The sequence below is a fragment of the Sturnus vulgaris genome, chromosome 9, assembly GCF_052056855.1.
Source record: "Sturnus vulgaris isolate bStuVul1 chromosome 9, bStuVul1.hap1, whole genome shotgun sequence".
In the NCBI taxonomy this organism is placed as follows: Eukaryota; Metazoa; Chordata; class Aves; order Passeriformes; family Sturnidae; genus Sturnus; species Sturnus vulgaris.
In genome coordinates this window covers 4865508-4884930 of record NC_142251.1, presented here as the reverse complement: position 1 = coordinate 4884930, position 19423 = coordinate 4865508, and the positions used below count along the sequence as shown (strand labels likewise).

Genomic DNA, 19423 nt, shown 5'->3' with positions numbered 1-19423 from the left:
TCCATGTCCCACCAGAGCAGAGAAGGCAAACCTCTGAGGTCCAACTGCAGCATCAACCTCCTTTAGCAGAAGTCCTCTCCAGGCATGGAAGTTGACTTATTTTTGCTTCTGAGTTGCTAATTCTGTCTGTGATTGCAAAGTGCAGCAGGGGCAGCAGCCACCTCCCACCATCCACCAGGAAGGTCTGGCCACCCCCAAAGCCCTTCCTACACCTCTCAGCTGCAGGATTTAGGTAGGGAAGATCAGAAGAGGTGAATGAGTGATGAAACAAAGTTGAAGGTAAAAACCAGGGCTGGCAGAGGCCAAACCTGAAGCCCCATCAATGCAAGAGCCAGTGTCCCCCACGATGCCTGCCTTGTGCTGCAGGAGGGGGTCACTGCTGTCCAGGTACTGATGTCCCCTCCCCTTGTATCCCACAGCAGGTGAGGGTGTGGGGTCAACAGGTAGCAAACACAGGGGTGACGTGGCCACCTGAACGCACCCTGGCTGGGCTGCAGGTGATGCTTAGGGTCTGCATTTTGAGTTGGAGAACAAACACTGTTTGATCACTGGATAAAAAGCATTTATGAGACACTGCAGCATTTCCACCAGAGAAAAATCCCCTGTGGCAGCTGGACACAGAGAGCATCCCTTGTTTGTGCTGCTGAGTGCATCCTCTGGAGCACATCCTGCCCCGACACCAAGGCTGCTCCTGGGATGCTCCAGGCTTGGTGCTGCAGCATCCTTGCCCTTGCACTATCCCATGTGGTACCACTCCCAGAGGACACTTCTGGATAAGGTGATGCCCAGCTTGTGCAAACGTTTTGGCAGGCAGGGAGGAGCTGAAAGCAGCTTTTAAATTTTTCCTTCTTTTCTTGCTTTTTCTGTGCAGCGGCATCCAAAATGTTTGCTCCAAGCTGCGGCCCCCTCGGCACGGCTGCCCTGCTCTGTCAGAAACACAGCCCCTCTGCATAGTGTTATCTCCATAAATATTTGCAGATGTTTCAGGGCTTGGGACCCCTGTTGGAGTGGCTGCCTTTTCGCACGGGATTGTCTCGCTGCAGAGGGAGCAGCAGATGATCCAAGTGGATCATGGCAGTTGAGACAAGTGTTTTGCAGAGATGACATGTGGGCTCCAACCAACAAAACATCCCTTTTTTCTTAAAAAAACGTGTGTTTAGCAGTTATTAACTACTCCTGTTAAAGGAGGAGGCTGAACACATGCTGTCCTGCTTCTTCCACAACCCTCCATCCAGCCCAGAAGTTGCATCCCTGTGGCACAGCTCCTTCTGACACACCAGGCTTTGGTGAGAAGGACCTGCTCTGCAGTTGCTTCACTCTCATCTCCATGCCAGCACAGTCCCCAACCAGAGAAACCCCATCATCTCTCAACTTTTTCTTTTTTCCCCCCAAACTGGACACTCTTTATGTGGGGCTATTCTTCATCTTCCTGTAGCGGCTTAAAAAAAAAAAACCCGGAACAACCCCAACAGCTAAAATGGTGTTATAGAGGAAACTGTTTCCAACAGCTGTTGGTGCCCCAACCTCCACTCTGCTTCGTTTTTTTTCTCCTCTCTACTCCAGGGACTTTAAAGGCCCAACCTGGCCTGCAGGACAGCCCAAGTTTGCTGCCACAGCTGCTTCCTACAGGGAGTTTCCAAGAGATCAGGTTATTTCCACTCTGTCTTTCATGAGCTCGACTCCACAAACTTCTTGTAAAATATTAAAGATGGAAAATGGCACGAGCGATCATAGCTCTGTGTGTGTCAATTTATGCTTCCACCGTAATTCACCACAAATGGATCATGTTTTATGGGCTACATACTTTCAGCTAATGGGGGAGTTTTGCTATTTAAAAACATTTTCAAGCACCTCTGGGGGTGGCAGAACAAGGCAGGATGGTAGAAGAAGGCAAAGCATCACTGCCACGAGACACCGATGGTTTCGAGTTAGCAATAGGGAGGCATCTTGTGTTTAAAATACCTGCCCCTGCCTGCCAGTTTTGACGTTAGAAAATACTAAAATAAATTAGATGGATATTAATTAAAGCCATGCCTGGGTTTATTAGAGAGGAGATTTATTTCTACTAAAGGAGAGAGATGTCTTGCAAGTTGTCAAGAAAAAAAAAAGAGGTATCTCTCAAGGAGCCTTTAGGAGAGACGCTCCAGTTGCCTTCAAAAGAGAAAGACCCCGGTTGACTTCCAGCATGTGGTGCTGGGTGAGGACCTTCCCGAGACAGGGCAAGGTGAGGCCAAGAGAGGTTAGACAAGGCAAGGCAAGGCAAAGCAAGGCAAGGCAAAGCAAGGCGAGGTTAGGCAAGGCAAGGCAAGGCAGCAAGGCAAGGCAAGGCGAGGTGAGGCGAGGCCGGCCAAGTTCCCCCGCAGACAGCGAAAGGCAGTCGTGGGCAGGAGCTCTGCCTCGCCTGCAGCTGGGGCTCCCAACTGCAGAAGCCTGGTTTTAAGGAATATGTTTAACACAAGCTCTTCAGGAAACAAACCCGTGTCAGCCGGAGCCAAGAACAGTCACCTCCATCTGGCTGGAGCACCCGAGAGAAAGTTGACTGCAAATCCCACCATATGCTCCAGACGCTCGGTACAAAAGCCTCGGGCATCCTACTAAACTTCCAGAAAAAAAACTTTCTCTGATGCTTGCTTTTCCTTTCCTCCAGCTTTTAGGCTACCTTCCTTCCAACCTTGGTTGGCGCAGGCTGGTACCAAGTTCTAGCCCAGGATTTTGGCCAGAGCAGCCTGGTTTTATGGCTCTCGTGGTGCCTCACTGGAACTGGCTGACCGGAGCTGGTGGCACCTGCCAAGCAGTGGGAAATCCCACGGAGACATCAGGACAACAGGGGGAAAATGGTGGCATCCAAGGATGGAGCAGGACAACATGGACCCCTTCCTATTGTCCCTCGCTTCACCATCCTCACCCCACGGGCATCCTCCCCCGAAGAGGGAGGTCTCCAGGACGCGGGGAGGAGAGGTGGGGAAGGCAGGGGATGTGTGGGGGGAAGCCCCCCAGGCTCTGTAGCCCCCGTCCTCCCCAGCTCCCGAGGTCTGTCTGCATTAGGGGGCAGTGTGGGAACACGGAGCAGCCGGTGCTTTGTTTTGGTGCATCTCGGCGCCGAGCCGCTGATGCATAGCTAACGCAGCGCCGACATTGATTTATGGTCAACTTTCCATTTCATCAGCGCGGGGTACAGGGACCCTGCGCTGGGGACAGCAGGCATGGCTGGGGGGGCTGCTGACTCGCCCCTCCCGTTTATTTAGTGGTATAAAGGTGTGGTATTAATTGCTTTCAATTTTTTGTTTTCCTTCCTATGTTTCTCTGGCACACCGCCCCCCCCCTTCAGTCCCTCTTGTGAGGGATCTGCACCCCGGCATCAATCCAGCTTTCAAAACAAAAGCAGGAACGCCTCTGATGACCTTTAGGAGGATGAGCAGAGGGTTTGTTTGCTCATCTCAACGGGACAAAGAGAGAGATTTAAATAAAAGCATCTACCCATGCTGGCCGTCAACCCAGCCAACCTTTTGTCCGGAGCACAGACGATGCTGTGCTGCTGGCTGGCACCATGAAATGCCCCAGCGACCCAAGAGTGCCACTGGCTTCTCCTTTCCCAGCATTTGAGGAGATTCTGCACTTCCCCGGCCTGAAGGTCGCTGCTGAGCCCTGGCACTGGAAGGGACTCTCACTGCAAGACAGTGGCTGTGGACGGGCACTGCAGCCTGGAGTCCTCCTTGTTTCTCCCTTTCCTGGAGCATTCCTTCTACTCCAAGCTCACTCACATGTGTTTGGGCTACAAAGTCCCAGGAATGGTCCGTATCATTTTTTCCCTTTGCCAACCTGTGGTGGACATCCTCACATGCACGGCTGGGGAGGTTCATGCACCCCCAGGGTAGCAGTGCAGAGTTTCTGCTACCTGAGCTTTGCTGGTGACTCATTCCTCAGCTCCCTGTGTGACTCCCCACCATGTCTGGACACGATCAGGCTCTCTAATTCCTCTCAAAAACTATCTGCCCATGCCTGCTACCCTTGGGGATATCCCTTGCAGGTCCCTGGTGCAGAACAGCAAGATGCTGAAAACCCCTGAGCCCTCTCCAGCACTCTCCTGGCATGAGGATGGCACTGGCTGAGGTGGTACCACCTCACTCACTCCCAGGACTGGCATACGAAGGGTTGGGGAGAAGTCCTTTCTATCTTCTGTGACCTTTTTGTTTTTGCCCTCTGAATTTAGGCACTTTAATCTCCTACAGATAGGAAACTACCCCTGAGCTGTGGCTGGCTCGACACTGAGCCTCCAGCCCACCTCTGAAAGAGCTGCTCTCCAGCATCTCCTGAAGCTGGAATGAGCTCCAGCACTTGCAATAAATCAGACAGGCTTTCATGGGGGCGATGTTCAGACTGTGTTAAAAGGTGGGATTTTTCTTCTGCTTTCCATCCCAAGGGCTGGGAGGAGAAACCAGATGTTGGAGGTCTTTCAGGAAAGGCAGGCCCTTGAGATGTCACATGTGAGCCATATGCACCCATTCTCTCTTCCCTCTGGCAGTACTGGGGATGGGCAGCATAACCTGTATTGGTGTTACTACATTGTCTGGGGTTTCAGGATCCACTCCTGCTTCTGAGCCACCCCGTTCCCCAGCAGCTCCTGGGCTAGCTGCACGGGAAGCAGGGAGCTAGGATGGGTTGCTTGCTATAGGAGGGCAGAAAGGAAAGAGGTGGGACAGCTTGGAGGCTGTCAACGGGAAGAGTCGAGATGGCAGCATGAACAGTAAGTCTGGAGAGATGTGACTCCTCTTCCTCACCTTTCCCACTCTGGGAAAGCCAAACCCATACTCTCAATGCCTTGCCCTAAATTCATGCCAGTTTTGCAGCCCTCGCAGCTCGGCGTGAAGCAGAAGCCCCAAAGGACAGTCAGCTTCACCGCGGGGCGAGATCAGGACGTTTTGGAGACACATTTGTTGGAAGCAGCAGCTTGGCACTCGGATTGCTGGCAGCAGCTCTGACCTGCGAGATTGCATCTCCACCGTTGGCTTCACCCCCTGCCGCCGAGCGCTGCTACAAGATTCGCCTGTTTTAGGGTTCCCGATCAATATCGGATATTCTCACTTTGTCAGAAGCATGTTCAGGAAATGGGATCTCTCTTTCTCTCTCTCAAAAAAAGACAGGACCCTCCTTCCCCCTTCCCACACAAACGCAATCGCCGATATCGGGCTCAGATATCGCCACAATAAATCACAAGCTCCTTATCGAGCTCGCCTGTCTACTGCCCGAGAGGTTCTCCCATATACAAATCACAAGCTCAGATTAAAAAAAGCCCAGCTTGCCAAAACAAATATTCCTTTCAACTCTTATCCCATTTTTTACACAAGCAAGTGTTTCGTCCTCAAGCAGGAGGATTTTAAAGCACCAAAAGCTTATGTTGCTGCAAACCAGTGCAGCTCACTGCACTGCATGGGCAAAGAGATTCCTGAGAAAACCCCAAGGTTTAAGGTTTGAAAACTCCTTTTCTTTGTGCTTGTTGATATCATTTCTGTCAGTGTCACTCCGAATACATTACCCCCTCCTCTGTCATAGCCTGTTGTGGGATAAGGAAGGAGTGAGGGGACTTTGGGGACTATTTGCTTACAAGGTGCCTCCATGGCATTCAGGGATTTGGCTGGAGCCCACTCCTGCCTGCAGCCGCAGCCAGGGTTTGTTAATGCATTCAGTGATTGCATTTGGAAAAAATCAAGTGGTTAACCAGAGGAGGGGGAAAAAGTTTCAGGAATCAAAACCCAGAATGTTTTCAATTACACACGTCTGTTAGGACTGGAGAACAAATACAATCCCAACCCAAACACAAACCAAGCAGCTTTGGAAAAAAAACATTGGTTGTAAATACACAGTAACCTCTTCGAGCAAGAAAGGAATTTGCTTTAAGGCCACAAAAGACAGAAAGCAAACGTGGAAGGACAGCAGAACACAAGTTATTCCTAGACAGGTCAGCTGTGCAGGCATGCTGCTTTCCTAGCATCCTCTTGGGGGAAAAAAAAACCAACAACACAGGCAGGGCAGCGCTGACACCCAGAGCAAAGCAAACACGTGCACGGTGTGCAGGGAGCAGCGGGAGGAGCCTACCTGGAAGAAGCCGGGTGGGATGGGGCCCCCGGGCATCCCGTCATTCGGGGGAATGTTTCCAAGCACGGGACTCGGGGCAGCAGCTGCGCTCTGCAGGGAACAAAACCAGGGCAAACATGGTCAGAGTTACGACAAAAGCACGTCAAAAATGCCACCTTCGCCTGCCACATCACACTGAGTCAGTCTGCCTCGTGTCTCCTGAGCACCTTCCCCCGTGGAGGAACTGGTGGAGGATGCTCACAGCTGGAGGGGCACTGGCTTCTGTGGTTCACCCACGGAGGAGATGGCCACACAGAACCTGGAGATGATTCTGGGGTCTGTTTATTCATTTACCCAGGCAGTAATCCACCAAGGAGCCTCATCTGACGTGTAATTTTAGGCAGAAGCTGTTTGAAAGCTTTCAAAATGCTTCTCTCCCACCTCCCCACCACGCTTACTGGTTTAGCCCTGTCCTTCAAAAATTACACTTCCCTGACCTCACCAGCACGCCAAGGCTTTATTATTAATTACCAAGTTCACTGCATTCAACCTGTGGAGTTCCACATTCCCCCTCGTGCTTCCCCAGAATGAGCCACCAGCACAGCTCCAAAAAGGAGGGACAGGGACAGATGTGGGGTACCTGGACACCCCACTTGTTCATCTCAGCATCTCTATTTGTATTTATTCACTTCCTTTGGGAAAGCACCAGTATGATGGGATGCTCCTACTCCGAAGGAAAACATAAGAGAAAGATCTTGCTCTAAAAGCCACTGCTGGTGACACAACCCGTTGAGATTAGGAGCAGTACCTGTGCCATCCAAGTGCACCCCAGTTTGCCCACCACCAAGAGACCCCCATTCCATTTACAGGACAATTATAAAGGCACCTCAGTGGTGTTAATTAGATTTGCATTGCTGAACTACTCCCTCCACCAACTTTTATGATGGACGTACCCACCTAAAACCATAGTGGAAAATTTTTCCACTGAGGAAATCCCATGAACAGATGGGGTACATGTGAGCCTGCTCAGGCTTGGTTTTACCCAACAAACCCCACATCCCAACAGCAGCCGAGCCAGCCCCTGCTCCCGACCGCATCCGATGCAGCAACAACCACAAGATGTGAGCAGAGGGGGAAGCCAGGCTGTCAGGATAGCCTGGAAAATTAAGGATGATTACTAAGGACTAAGGATTGCCAAGATAGGATCCCCATGTTTGGTCGGCAATATTGCTATTCCTGACCAGAAAGCCTTGCAGAGGCAGGGGAGCACCAGACTAATCACTGCCTTGTGCCTTCCCAGGGCATCCCTTGTGCCCCTCGTCGTGCTCTCCAGCAGGAACTGGTGTGCAGGATGTGGGATGAAGGCCAAGATCATGCTGGAAGAGTGGTTGGTTTTCCCATCCCAGCATCTCAGAGCTGTAAGTGTCACAGACAACAGTGGGGGCTGATTCCCCAGTAAGAGCCTCCCTTTCTGAAATAACCAATTCCCCCAGAGGCTACAGGGGTCCTGAACCCCCAGGAACAGCCCTCACCACGCTTCCCCGTGCCCCTGAACAAGGCATCCCGAACAGCCTTCCCTCCATCAGCAGCAAAGGCCAGATCTGAGTGTTTTTACAGTTAATAAAAAAAAAAGTCCTGGCAGGAAAAATAAGCCTGCCCATTCCAGGCTCTTTTTATACATCAGACGGCAGCAAAAATAGATGGGAGAGGGAGTGAACCCACTTCTCCCCCTCCCTCCATTCCCCCAAGTGGGTCAGCTATAAAAGTAAAACCAAATCTTAATCCAAGGCCATGAACATATTGCAGTTTCTCTGCAAAGCAGATGACGGTTCTTAATGCAAAAATATATAAGACTGAGCCCCAAACTGCAGCGAGCCCATTTGGAATTTCCTTTATTAAACCCTCTATCACGCAAAACGCTTCTCTCCCAAGGCGGCAAGCGCTGCAATAAAGCTGCCAAGGTGATATTTTATGGTTTCAAGAGATTTCCAGCACACTATAATCCGTTGCTTGGGGAATCTCCCGAAGCGAAATGGATCCCGAAGTGGTGGGGAGTGAGGAGGAACACGGATTTGGGGATCTGGGGGAAAAGGACGCTGCTCTTCTCCTCCCCTCTGCAAGAGGGAGCAGAGAGAGAAGGGCAGAGGAGCCAAAGAAAATCTTGAAGCCAATGCCCATTTTTCCACAAAACCACAGAGTATTTTTCCGTGTTAAACACCCTGAAACCTCACCTATGCCTTCGCAGCGTAAACGGGGATTTAAAGTTCCTCGCACATGTGGCGCTTGGCAGAACTTGGTAATTAAAAACCCGCAAGTGCCCTGAGCATATTGTAGGATGGGAGCCAAATTGGTCAGCCCTTGATGAATGATTTACAAGGCTGCGAAGTGACATTTTATTTCTTTTCTTATTCCCCTCCCCATCACCGCTGCTAAGGTAAACACTGAGGTACCTTTAGCCCTGGCAAAGCAATGGGAGTGCAGCCGTGGCTGAAGCAGCTCTGTAAAACACTTGGGTGTACCAGCAATGAAAGACAAAAGGAAAAAAAAAAACAGCAAGAACAACTTTTCCAAACCTTAAAGGTGAGCACCCAAACCCTAAGGGTCAGCACCCAAACCCAAAGGCTTTCCAGCACCCACTTCCAGGACTTTTTTGGCCACAAAGCTCCTCCCACATTGTTTATTTTCAACATTTTGTCCCAGAAATTCTTTTTAGGGACTTTTGGTTGCAGTTTGCTTTCCAAAGTTCTTTCCTTAGGTGAGTATCTAAAACCCATTGAATCTCCCTGGTGAAGGTACAGACAATGTGCAGTTGCCATGGAAGCTGGCAGAAAATGGGCACAGAATTGCTGTGCCACCACAACCAAGCTGAAGCTGAACCAGAAGCACATCAGCCACACGGAGGCCCCCACTGGCATGTGACACCCTGAATTTCCTTCCACTGAAACCCACAGAAACCATTGCCAGAAATGAGCCAGGACAGCTCTGGCAATGCTGGCATGCCAGCTCATTTGCCTTTTTTAAGATGGCAAATTTTCCCCACGTTGGAAATCAATATATATGTGTTCCTGGGGCGCACATGTACAGCTATATACACAAACACACATATGTATTTTTAATTCCCTGCCACATACGTTGGTATTTTTCCTCCTTTTTTTTTGGTGGAAGCCAGTGGAATGACAATCTGGATCACCGTGTTTCGCTTCCAAACCCAAGCTCTCAGTTAACACACCGGCCTGGTACGCCAGCAGATGCCGTCTAAGCCTTTAAATCGCACACTAATTGCACTAATTGAGCTAACAGTCTCTGTTTCGTCTCCCTACCCTGAGTCAACCAGCATCTTCTGGTACTGCTGTAGAGATCCAAGCTGTTGACTGTAGTGTTATTTTGTCAGCCATTAAACGATTCATCAGAGTCATTAATTGATTTATTACCGCTGCCTGCGAGTATAGCTTTGCAAATAAAGAAGGATGGAGGTCAGGAGGCAATGGAAATCGGACAAAACAGCACAGCCAGGAGCTGGGCACTTGAATTATCGATAGGAGCTCACTTGTGCAGGACCACTGGCATCAGGTTATGGAGGGAAAAAAAGGAAAAGATGTGCTGTCTGGCTGTGCCACAAAGCTAGTTAGGGGTCTTCAGCTACAATCTATGCAGGATGTAAAAGGGCTATTAAAGCCATCTTGTTTTCTTAACGTAATCCTTCAGGAGAAAGCAGGTTATTCTGCTGTATTAACTGTGCTGAAGAGCAGCAGGGAAGAAGCACTGGTGTGGCTGCCCTCTGGAGCATCCCCACCAGCACTTTGGCGTCACCCAAATTTGCTTTGCCAGGCTGGCTGAGCTGGGAACACAACTCACCTCCGCTGTCCCACAGCCCTGGGAGGAGCTGTGGTCTGGTTTTATTTATTGACTTTCTTTACTGCAGGGTTGAGGTCTTTGCAGGGCGTGAGGGTTTGCTGTGAGCAGGGTGCGGCGAGCGTTTCCTGCCCCCCGCCCTGCTCTGCCCCAGAGCAGCCCTGAGGCACCACCGAGGCCCCAACAGGGTTTTGGGGGCTGGATTTACAAAACCAGAGCAGGTGGGTTGAAATCACCTCCACTGCCAGAATGTTGCAGCTCCCAGCTCCCAGGTACCTGACTAATAAAAGGCAGCACCCTACAACAGAGGGCTTGGGAAGTTTTCTGGATGTGTTGTCCACATATGGGGCTGCTGGAAGGGATTCTTCCTCCTCGTCCCCATTTGTGGACCTTGAAGAGCAGCCTGAAGGTGGGCTAAGGCACTGCACCCCATCCTGCAAGGCTCTCAGTGTCGTGGTGAGGCAGTGGTGGCAGGGCACCAACCAAGCCCCAGCTCACCATCCACCCAAACCTGCCACGCTTCACCAACACAAGCAGTGGTTCCTATTTACCACCTATGAAGAACAGGTTCCAACTGGTGGTAGTAACTCTGCCATTAAATGTAAGCTGATGTCTCCACTGCACCAGGTGTGCAGCTTGCCCCAGGATCCCATGCTGGCTTTCACCAAACATTTATTTTTAATAAAAATAACATGCCAAGAGTGGTGCAAGGCACTGCCAGGCAGCAGAGAGGATGCTCCATTCATGGGAAGCACCACTAGCACTGACTGCTTGGCCAGGCATAGCCTCCATCAGCCCAGAAAGGAGATGGGAAGAGCAAAATTATCTTCATGTCGCAGACCTAAAATCAAACTAAGGATGGCTGTGTATTTCCTTTTTGAGCTCCAGCTGTTTTTGTCCTCACTCGTCACCAGAAGAGCGGACCAGAGAATTTTGGCTGCATCTCACACCTTGCAGCCACTGTGGGAGCAGCACAAGACTTGAGGGCAGCTACCTATGGTAGGAGCACGCAGGGGTGCTCAGGACATGCTGGTGATCTGGTATCTATCTGTCTCCTTTGATTTTATTTTTTTGCCTAGAGCCCAGGCTTTGGAGCCTAAAGAAGAAACCAGCGTGCGGGTCAGGACTTAAGCAGGCTGCGTAAACAGGTAATACGGAATTTAATTGGACTCCAGTTAAGCCTTTTCATCTCGTTAAAGCTGCCTTCATCTTATATAGCCAGGTTTTAAATTTAATAATAGAACCCTCCCACACCTCGCAGTAACCCGATTAACGCCGGGGAGGACGACACGCCGACCGCTTCCTCCGGACCGAGCCCTCAGATCCTCTCCCACATCAGTCCCCTCCATGGGTCGGTGCCAGTGCCTGTGTTGTATCAACGTGCACCAAAATAAATAGAACATCAGCCTGCTGCAGGTTATGAGAGTGTGACTGCCAGCCCACGTGCCACCCACTGTGGCACCCACTTCAAAACCACGGTGCCTGCAGAGCCTCTCAGGTGGGCTCAGCAGTTTTTTGGGGCACACCATGCTCTCCAGCCAGGGTATGCCAGAGTCCATCCTTCCTCCAGTGCAAGCCACTTGGCTGGATGATACAGAAGACAAAACAAACCAATTTTGGTGTGTTTTAGGGTAAGAAAAGGTAAAAGAACAGTGGGTTGAAGCTTTGTGCATACCTGAGATACGAAAAATCCCCAAAACAGAATAAATGGACTCATAGCAGCATCACCAAACCACCCAAAAACCATCACTGTGCTCCCACAAGACATCACACCGTGCATACAAGTTCAGCTTAATTACACTTCCACAACAGCACAAGCTTTTTGTGCTCATTTTAAATCCATCACCTGCGAGCTGCACGGCACACAAAGCTCCAGCACACACCCTGGTCAGGAACAGCCACACTCGGCAACTTTTTCCCTCTCCTTTATGGAGAAAGAAACAACCAACCCCCAACCCTGTATTTTCCTTGAGCCTTAAAAAAACCCAAACCACGAAAAAAAAAAAAAAGGCACAGCAGTTGAATGGTGTTTCAAGCTAATACGGGGTTTTTTTGTTGGTTTTTTTTTTCTCCCCTCCCTTGTAAAGGATAATCTGAGACAGCAGCTCCGGCCACGAAACAATAGGATTTTAATCTCTTAAGTCGGCGTCCCCCTTATCCCCGGGAAGGAAACCCCTTCAGTCATTTACAAGTTTGTAAATAAGGCTCTTGGTAGCATCTCGCGGACATCTGCTCCGCCAGCCCGCCAGCGTTCCTGCTAACATTTACAAACATCCTTCCACAAACACCCAGCGCGCTCTGCTGAGCTGGCTTTCTCTAAATATATCCCAAGGAAATAACTTGGCAGGGCTGCAAAAATTTCACAGCGACCGAATTAAAGGGGGGTGGAGAGCGGGGAGGGGAGGGGGGGATAAGCATGGGAGGTGCAGAACAGACTAAATGCAATTAGGCTCAGTTTTGCACACGCGTGTGTACAGGGAGGTTTACACAGGGAAACTTGTGGGAAGCGAAGCTGGGCTTGCTGGAAGTGCTTCTCTTGACTCAGGAAGGGCTTTGCAGAGGAGAGCACTCCAGGGCTTCACACCGTGTGGTTGGGTGTGCAGATTCACACCAACCCTGGTATTTAGGGCAGCGGCCCCTGTCCCTGGCTTGGAGTGAAGATGATGGTCCTGGCTTTCCCACTGCCAACATCTTCCCTGGCACAAGAGCCACATCCAGCTACCCCTTAAAACCAGTGTATGAGACCAGTGTATGAACTCTCCCACTGCCAAACAGCTTAAATGGATCCCATGCAATTAGCACCCTGGAAAATGCTGTAAATACACAGGTATTAATTACTATCAATTCTCCTCTAATAATTCCAGCAACAGACAGGCCAGGCTCTTTTCCAGCAATCAATACCATCCATTTCAGGGTCTACCTGCCAAAAAAGTTATATAAAATAATTATATAAAAATTTCATTAGATAATGCAATTGCTTAGGACTATTAATCTACTGCTCATCTATCAGTGTGAGATGCTCAGCTCTGTGAGGGCCACTCAGCAGCTCCTTGCACCAACAACCTGCACTCCCCTACTGCACTGGACACACGGTGGTTCCACCGAAACGTGCTCCTGATGTACAAACACAAGACTTTATGGAAAGCTCACAGGTTAATTTCAGATTTTAAAAAACGTCACATTTCTTAAAACCAAACGGGAGATGTTCCCAGCAAGCAAAGCTGCTGGCAGAGGTAATTTCCTGGAGTTTGCCACGAAGTTGTGATGGTTTCAAGTTCCACAGGACTTTACTCCTAGCGATGTCCTTTGCTCCACGCTGCAGTTCCTGGGGTGTAACTATGTGGGATTGCATGGCTGGATGCTCAGTGCCATGTGCACCAGCTCAATTTCCATCCTTCCTTTAAGCATCACAGCTAAAATCAAGTCCTCTCTGTTACCAGCCTTTGAAAAGATCAGATTAAGGAAAATACTGACTACCTTCACAAAAAACTTGTAATAATGTGGTGATGAGGTGCAGGGGAGGCTGCTGGTGTTGGCAGCTGGACTTCTGCTTCCCAGTGCCTGCTGTTCTCTGCTCCTCTGCCTTCTTCCAGATTGAAACTGCTGAGTACATTTTGGAAGGGGTTGTAAGAAAAGACAGATTTAAATTGGTAATCCAATTCAAGAAGGAAAAATAATAATAACCCGTGACTTTAGAAAATGCCACGCCACTGCACCACGTGCATTTGAAGAAACTAGTTTTAACTTGTCCAAAGGATTTACTGACAACTAACGAGGATATTACCAATCCCATTGGCAAAACACCCCAAAGGCATCCAGAGGCCGGCAGTGATTTCCCCATTAAAGATGGGCACAGGTTATAAATACATTTTTCAATTTTTAATTTTTTTTCCGAATTTTTGCCACCTTGTGTTGCAGTCAGTTGATCTCATTTTGCAATCAAAAATAACACAAAACTAGCTGGGAGTTTGCATGGGGAGTCAGTGATGCCTGGCAACTAACCCTCATCCAAATCCAGGGAAAAGGGTGAGACCCTCTTTCCCGACAACTGCCTTGTAGTAGTGCAGAGAAACACTGTGACCTCCCTAGAAAAACATCCTTTCCCATTGTCTGGGCAGCTGGATGCTGTGGGATGGAGCACTGGCACCCCAGCACAGCATCCAGCACTTCCCACCCCTAATCCAGCCAGAGAAGACCAGGCCCTGGCTTTACCCCACGGGAAAACATCCCAGTTTTCTCCATCCTCTCCCGCCGCAGGGAAAGAGAGGAGAGAATTAATGCAAATACTCCCATTCTTGTCGTGCACTTGAATGCCAAAATATCCCATTTGCTTAAGCCTATTTTACTGCGAGCAGCTGCCCCGGTATTATTCCCCGACACCAAAGGCAAAGGGCAAAAGAAGTTGGTCCGGAGCAGGTGAACACCATCTGCCTGTCCCTGACAAGATGCTCGTGGCCACCATCTTCGTGTAATAGCACAAAGCCTGTCTGAGTGCCTGTGAAAGGTTACAGCAGCGCTTTCTGAGCAGTGCCGTAACCTTTCGCGGGTTTTGTGTACCCACGGAGGCGGCCAAGCATCCAGCCCCGCTCGCAGCGGCCCCTGATGGGTTTGCCTGCTGATCTGTGAAGTTTTACCACAGCGAGACCTTAAAAAAATGGAATAATTAAAAAATAAAATAAGAAAGAAAAAAAAAGAAAGAAAGAAAAAATCCCCTTCTCTAACAAAGCAGCAGGTTAAACAAAAAGAAATTGGCGTTTTTAAAGAAGGTGGCTCTGTTAATGTTTGACGGTGCTTTGTAGCACCTTCCCTGCACAGCATCTTCCACGAAAAATGCTGTTGAAGGAGCAGAAATGCCTTAAACTGAGGTGGAGGTGGCAGCTGAACTTAACTAAGGGCTGCGACTTGCTGCATGGGGACAAAGTCCGGCACATCCTATAAACCCTGGCGAGGCGGATGGCGAGGGAGGTGGTGGACTTTGCACGGGAGCAGCCAGCACTGCTGTGTCCAGACCTGGGGCAGCCCTCAGAGCCCTAAATTAACTGGGATGGATGGACTCAAGAGTAGATCTGAGGACTGCTGTATTCAGTAACAATGATGGCTATGGGCTTTTGTCCTTGCCACCACCCAAGTAGCACCCATCCTATAGGATTCACCCTCCCGGGAGCATTGCCATGAGTAACCCTCCGTTTCTGTACCTTTGACTCATCCCAAGAAGCCAGTAAGGGCTTAGAAATCCTTAATGAGGCTGCAGTGGTACTCCAAGAGCCAACCCAGTTCTCGACAAGCCATTGCTGGGACAGCAGCACAGGAGCACCATGAGGAAAGCTGCTGGCAAACCCCAATCCCAAGCAAGATGGGTTTTGCGACTGAGTGATGATGGAGAAAAGCCATAATGCCTTGGCATGATTCCCATGATTTCCAGGGTGATGTTTGAAAAATGGTGAAAATATTCTGCCCTCCACGCAGACCTTTTCACTGACATCCTGCCTTAGGGAAGGAGCTACGGAACATCTTGCATGCTGGCATCCCTGCAGTGTTTTGCTGTGGAGCAATGCAGCTGTGGTGCATCCTGGATCCCTGCAGTGTTTCACTGCCCAGTTTGGAGCTGCAGAACATCCTGCATCCCCACATCCCACAACAGCAGTGGTGACCCTCCCCAAGCAGTGGACGGCCACCAACGAGGTCACAAGACACACGACTTCCCAAGTGCTGTGTGCCAGGCTCATCCATCCCTGGGGAGCGGGTCTGAACATCCTTCATACTCCTTCCATGCACCTTGAGCAAGCAGCTCAGGTTGGAAACACACTGAGTGCAAAGGAAGGTGCAAGATGTGGGTGTGAGGTGGTGGCAGGAGGAAAATCCCAGCTTTCCTCACCACCTGCCAGCACAGGATCCCATCTCAGGCCGTGGGCATCGCTTCACCCCAGCAACACCAAGACTGAGCTGCGACTCCAGGGGCACACACAAACCCAAAGCAGTGCTAATCATCCCCAGAAATCATCTTTGTGCATCTGCCAGGGGTCAGAGATGAGGATTTTTGGGGAGGGGGGATTGCAGCAACTTTCCCCTCCTCTCCACTCATCTAATCCCCCAGGCTAATCCCTTGCAGCCATATGGAGCCCTCACATCCCAAACCTGCTCCCAGGCTGCCCCTTTGCACCCTCTATGCCCCTGGGAGTAATGCTTTGGACCTCAAAGGTGGTGTATAAGTGGGGAAAGAGTGTGATCCCCCCCTCCAGACCCCTGAGAGATCCCACAACCACTCTACACATATGGTTTCTGATGAAAATTCGCATTAAAACACTCGAAATCCAAGCAAGCACAGCCCCATGGCTGATGTTCCCTCCCCTTTTTCAACAGTAGGGTTGGTTTACTGCAGTTATTTGTGGGTGCTGCCCCCCAGAAATAGTGTTTCCCAGGTTTGATAATTGCTCAAGGCATTTCAAAATTAATAGAGCAGCTAGAGCAAAGGACAGGAGGAGTAAATCTGACGTAAGCCACTGTGTAATTCAGTGTTGTTCCCAAGAACTGGTGGCTTTCTCCACTGCCAAAAAAAGCCAGGGGCTAAGCTAGATTGGAGGGGGTGCAGATCTCCCCTGGTAGGCTGGGATTTCTTGGGAGGGGGAGGGTGAATGGGAAGAGGCATTTTAACCATTTCAGCATGTTCTGCAGGAGAAGAGATGCACATCCATGGGATAAGAGGGAATTCATCACACCACCTCCCCTCCTTCTCTGCTGCCTCTTGCCTGCCTTAACCTGGGGATCAGAAACACTGCTCTGAAGTGGCCTCCTGTTTTATTTACCTTAACACCACCTCCCTGCACTGCTTTGGTGTCGCTGGCACTGGTGATCCAGGCACAGCTGAGGAGCAGGACTTCCCTATGGAAAAGTCCTCCTGGGGTTGCAAAACTGACAAGCTGCACATTGGGATAGGGGAGGATTTGTTATAAAAATAAAGGTTTTTAAAAAAACCACTGTTTTCTGCAGAGCGGTTTTGTTAGATGCAACTCCAAGCCACATCACCCTTAAAGCTTACAAAACATTAATTGTTTCTCTTCTAAGAGCACCTCTCCCTGTCAAAACACAGTGGTTAATACAAACCCCCCATTTATGAACTGGGAGCTTTTTGAAGCCAGCTCTGGAGGGACCCTATAAAACCAGAGTGCAAACCCCTGCCCCCTGACCCAGCAATAAACTGGTACGTGAGGCAGGAAAACTTAAAAGTCTGGAGAGCAAGAGAAAAAAAAAAAGAAAAAGGAAAAAAAAAAAAAAGAGCCCCAGGCTTTCAGACAGCAGAGAGGGGGAGGGAGTGATGTGAGAGCTGAGCATCACTGCAAGGTCTTGTTTAGACTGGCAGTGCTGGGAAACACCTGGCTACAGAGCTGGTGAGTGGAGTTCAAGGGATGGACCAGGATGAGGAGTGGAGGGAGCACAGGCTTGGTGGTCATGGCCATGAATTGCTGGCAGAAACTTCCTGATAGGCTTTTTCTCTTCTGCTTTTTTCACATCCACTATTTGATATCCACAGGTAAGAACAGCTCCTTCACTCCCCAGAGTCAGAGAGCTGCTCTTGCAACACCCTGACACAAATCCAGGCACGGGCTGGTGAGTTGACACTGGTGGCACAGCCCCCACAGCACATCCTCTCCATGGTGACATCCTGGAGCACCAGCTTGTGATGCTGACCATCCTCAGTCCCCAAAACTGAACATCCCAAAACCTTCCAGCTTTGAGAGCTGCTGCCCCTCACCTCCCTAAACTCAACAGGGAGCTACAGGCAGACCCCGAGCTCCCCAAAAGGCAGAGAATGGCCCACGGCATTCCAGTTAGTTTTTGTAGGTCTTTGTAAATAAAGGCTGGAGAGAACTCCCCATCCCCTGCTCACCCCTCCTGGGGCACCCTGCAGATTCCCGAGCACTGGTGAAGCTCCAGGGCTCTTTGGGGTTTCTCCCTCCCTTTATCCCGGTGGGACAGGACGCCCACCATAGCAACCCCCAGCACCCACCAGGCTTTCGGTGGGCAACAGCCTCTCCTGGGAAAACTCTTCCCAGCTGCAGCATGGAAATGACACGAGGGGCTTTTGTGCAGGCAGCACCCTGCTAAGCCACACAAAGCTGGGAGCAGGGGGGTTCAAAGGCTCCCGGTGCAGGGAAGGGGCCCCTCCATCTTCCCCCCTCCCCGGGCACCGGCTTTTGTATCGCCTTGGCCGGATTCATCAACTCCCCTGCCGGAGCTGGCTGGGGCCTCCTCCGCCTGCAATCCCTGCGGATTTTACCTCCGGGCAAGAGCAAGGGGGGGGAGAAAAAGGGGGGGCAGCCCAGTGCCTTAAAAGAGCCTGGTAAAAACAACAGACTGCAGTTGGGGGATAGATACGCGATGGCTTTAAAAAAGCACACCGCGCCGAGGAGAGTTTGATGGCTCTGCCAAAAGGAAAGAAGTGTCTTCCCACTTGCAAACAAGAGTTAATTATAGAAAAAAAGGCCCAGGAAAGTGTTAAAACCATCTGTGCCATGAGGAAGAGGCTGGGGCTGGGCGGGTGAAGGCAGCAGTGCTGACAGCTGCTGTGTACAGGCAGCCTGGACCGCTCCCTCGGTGCCGCACTGTGCCCTGCCATCCTCCTGCCCTGACATCCTTGCTGTGACATCCTCCCACCCTGCCATCCTTGCCCTGCCATCCATGTCATGCCATCCTCCCGCCCTGCCGCTCCTGCTGTGCCATCTCTGTCATGCCATCTTCCCGCTCTGCCATCCTTGATGTGCCATCCCTGCCGTGCCATCCCCACTATGCCGTCCCTGACACACTATCCTTGCCCTGCCATCCTTGCCCTGCCATCCTTGCCCTGCCATCTTTGCCGTGCCATCCCTACTATACCATCTCTGACATACTATCCTTGTCATGCCATCCTTGCTCTGTCATCCTTGTCGTGCCATCCTTCCCCTGCCACCCCTGACACATTATCCTCGCCCTGCCATCCTTGTCCTGCCATTCTTGGCGTGCCATCCTTCCCCTGCCATCTCTGACACACTATCCTTGCCGTGCCATCCTTGTCATGCCATCCCTGACACACTATCCCTGCCATGCCATCCCGCCTAGCAAGCCACAGGTCCTACCTGCCCTAGCATGTACTGCGATCCCCAGGATACCCCCCCACCTTGCAGCCTCCCTCCTGCAGGGGTGCACAGGGCAGGAGCTCCAGGTTTATCAGGAAAAGGCACTACCAAGCCCCAGAAGTAACCTGGATGGCACAGAAGGGACATCCCTGGGATGCACAGTGCAGCCTCACCAGGAGATCTGTTCTAAATATGTCCTGCTGAAGCACCACACCAGTACACTCCAGGAGAGAGACCTCAAGGCACCCGTTTACACCCCAAACCTTAGAGAAACACGGCCCAAATGATGATGCCAAGTGCCCTGCAGTGCCTCCACCATCTCCTCAGCAGGGCTGAGGATGGACATGCCTCCTGCCTTGGGAAGGACGGGATCCACAGGAGGCCAGACC

The 19423-nt window shown here is 50.7% G+C and overlaps 1 protein-coding gene across 5 annotated transcripts in view; it reads right to left on the bottom strand.

The window, feature by feature from the left end:
- Nucleotides 1-19423, bottom strand: part of SSBP3 (single stranded DNA binding protein 3) — a 54339-nt gene that overhangs the window by 11139 nt on the left and 23777 nt on the right. For all 5 annotated transcript variants that reach the window (XM_088169670.1, XM_088169673.1, XM_014870593.2 and 2 more), the window contains exon 5: nt 6094-6183. In XM_088169670.1, the coding sequence (XP_088025796.1) occupies nt 6094-6183 (90 nt within the window). The remainder of the gene's footprint in view (nt 1-6093; nt 6184-19423) is intronic.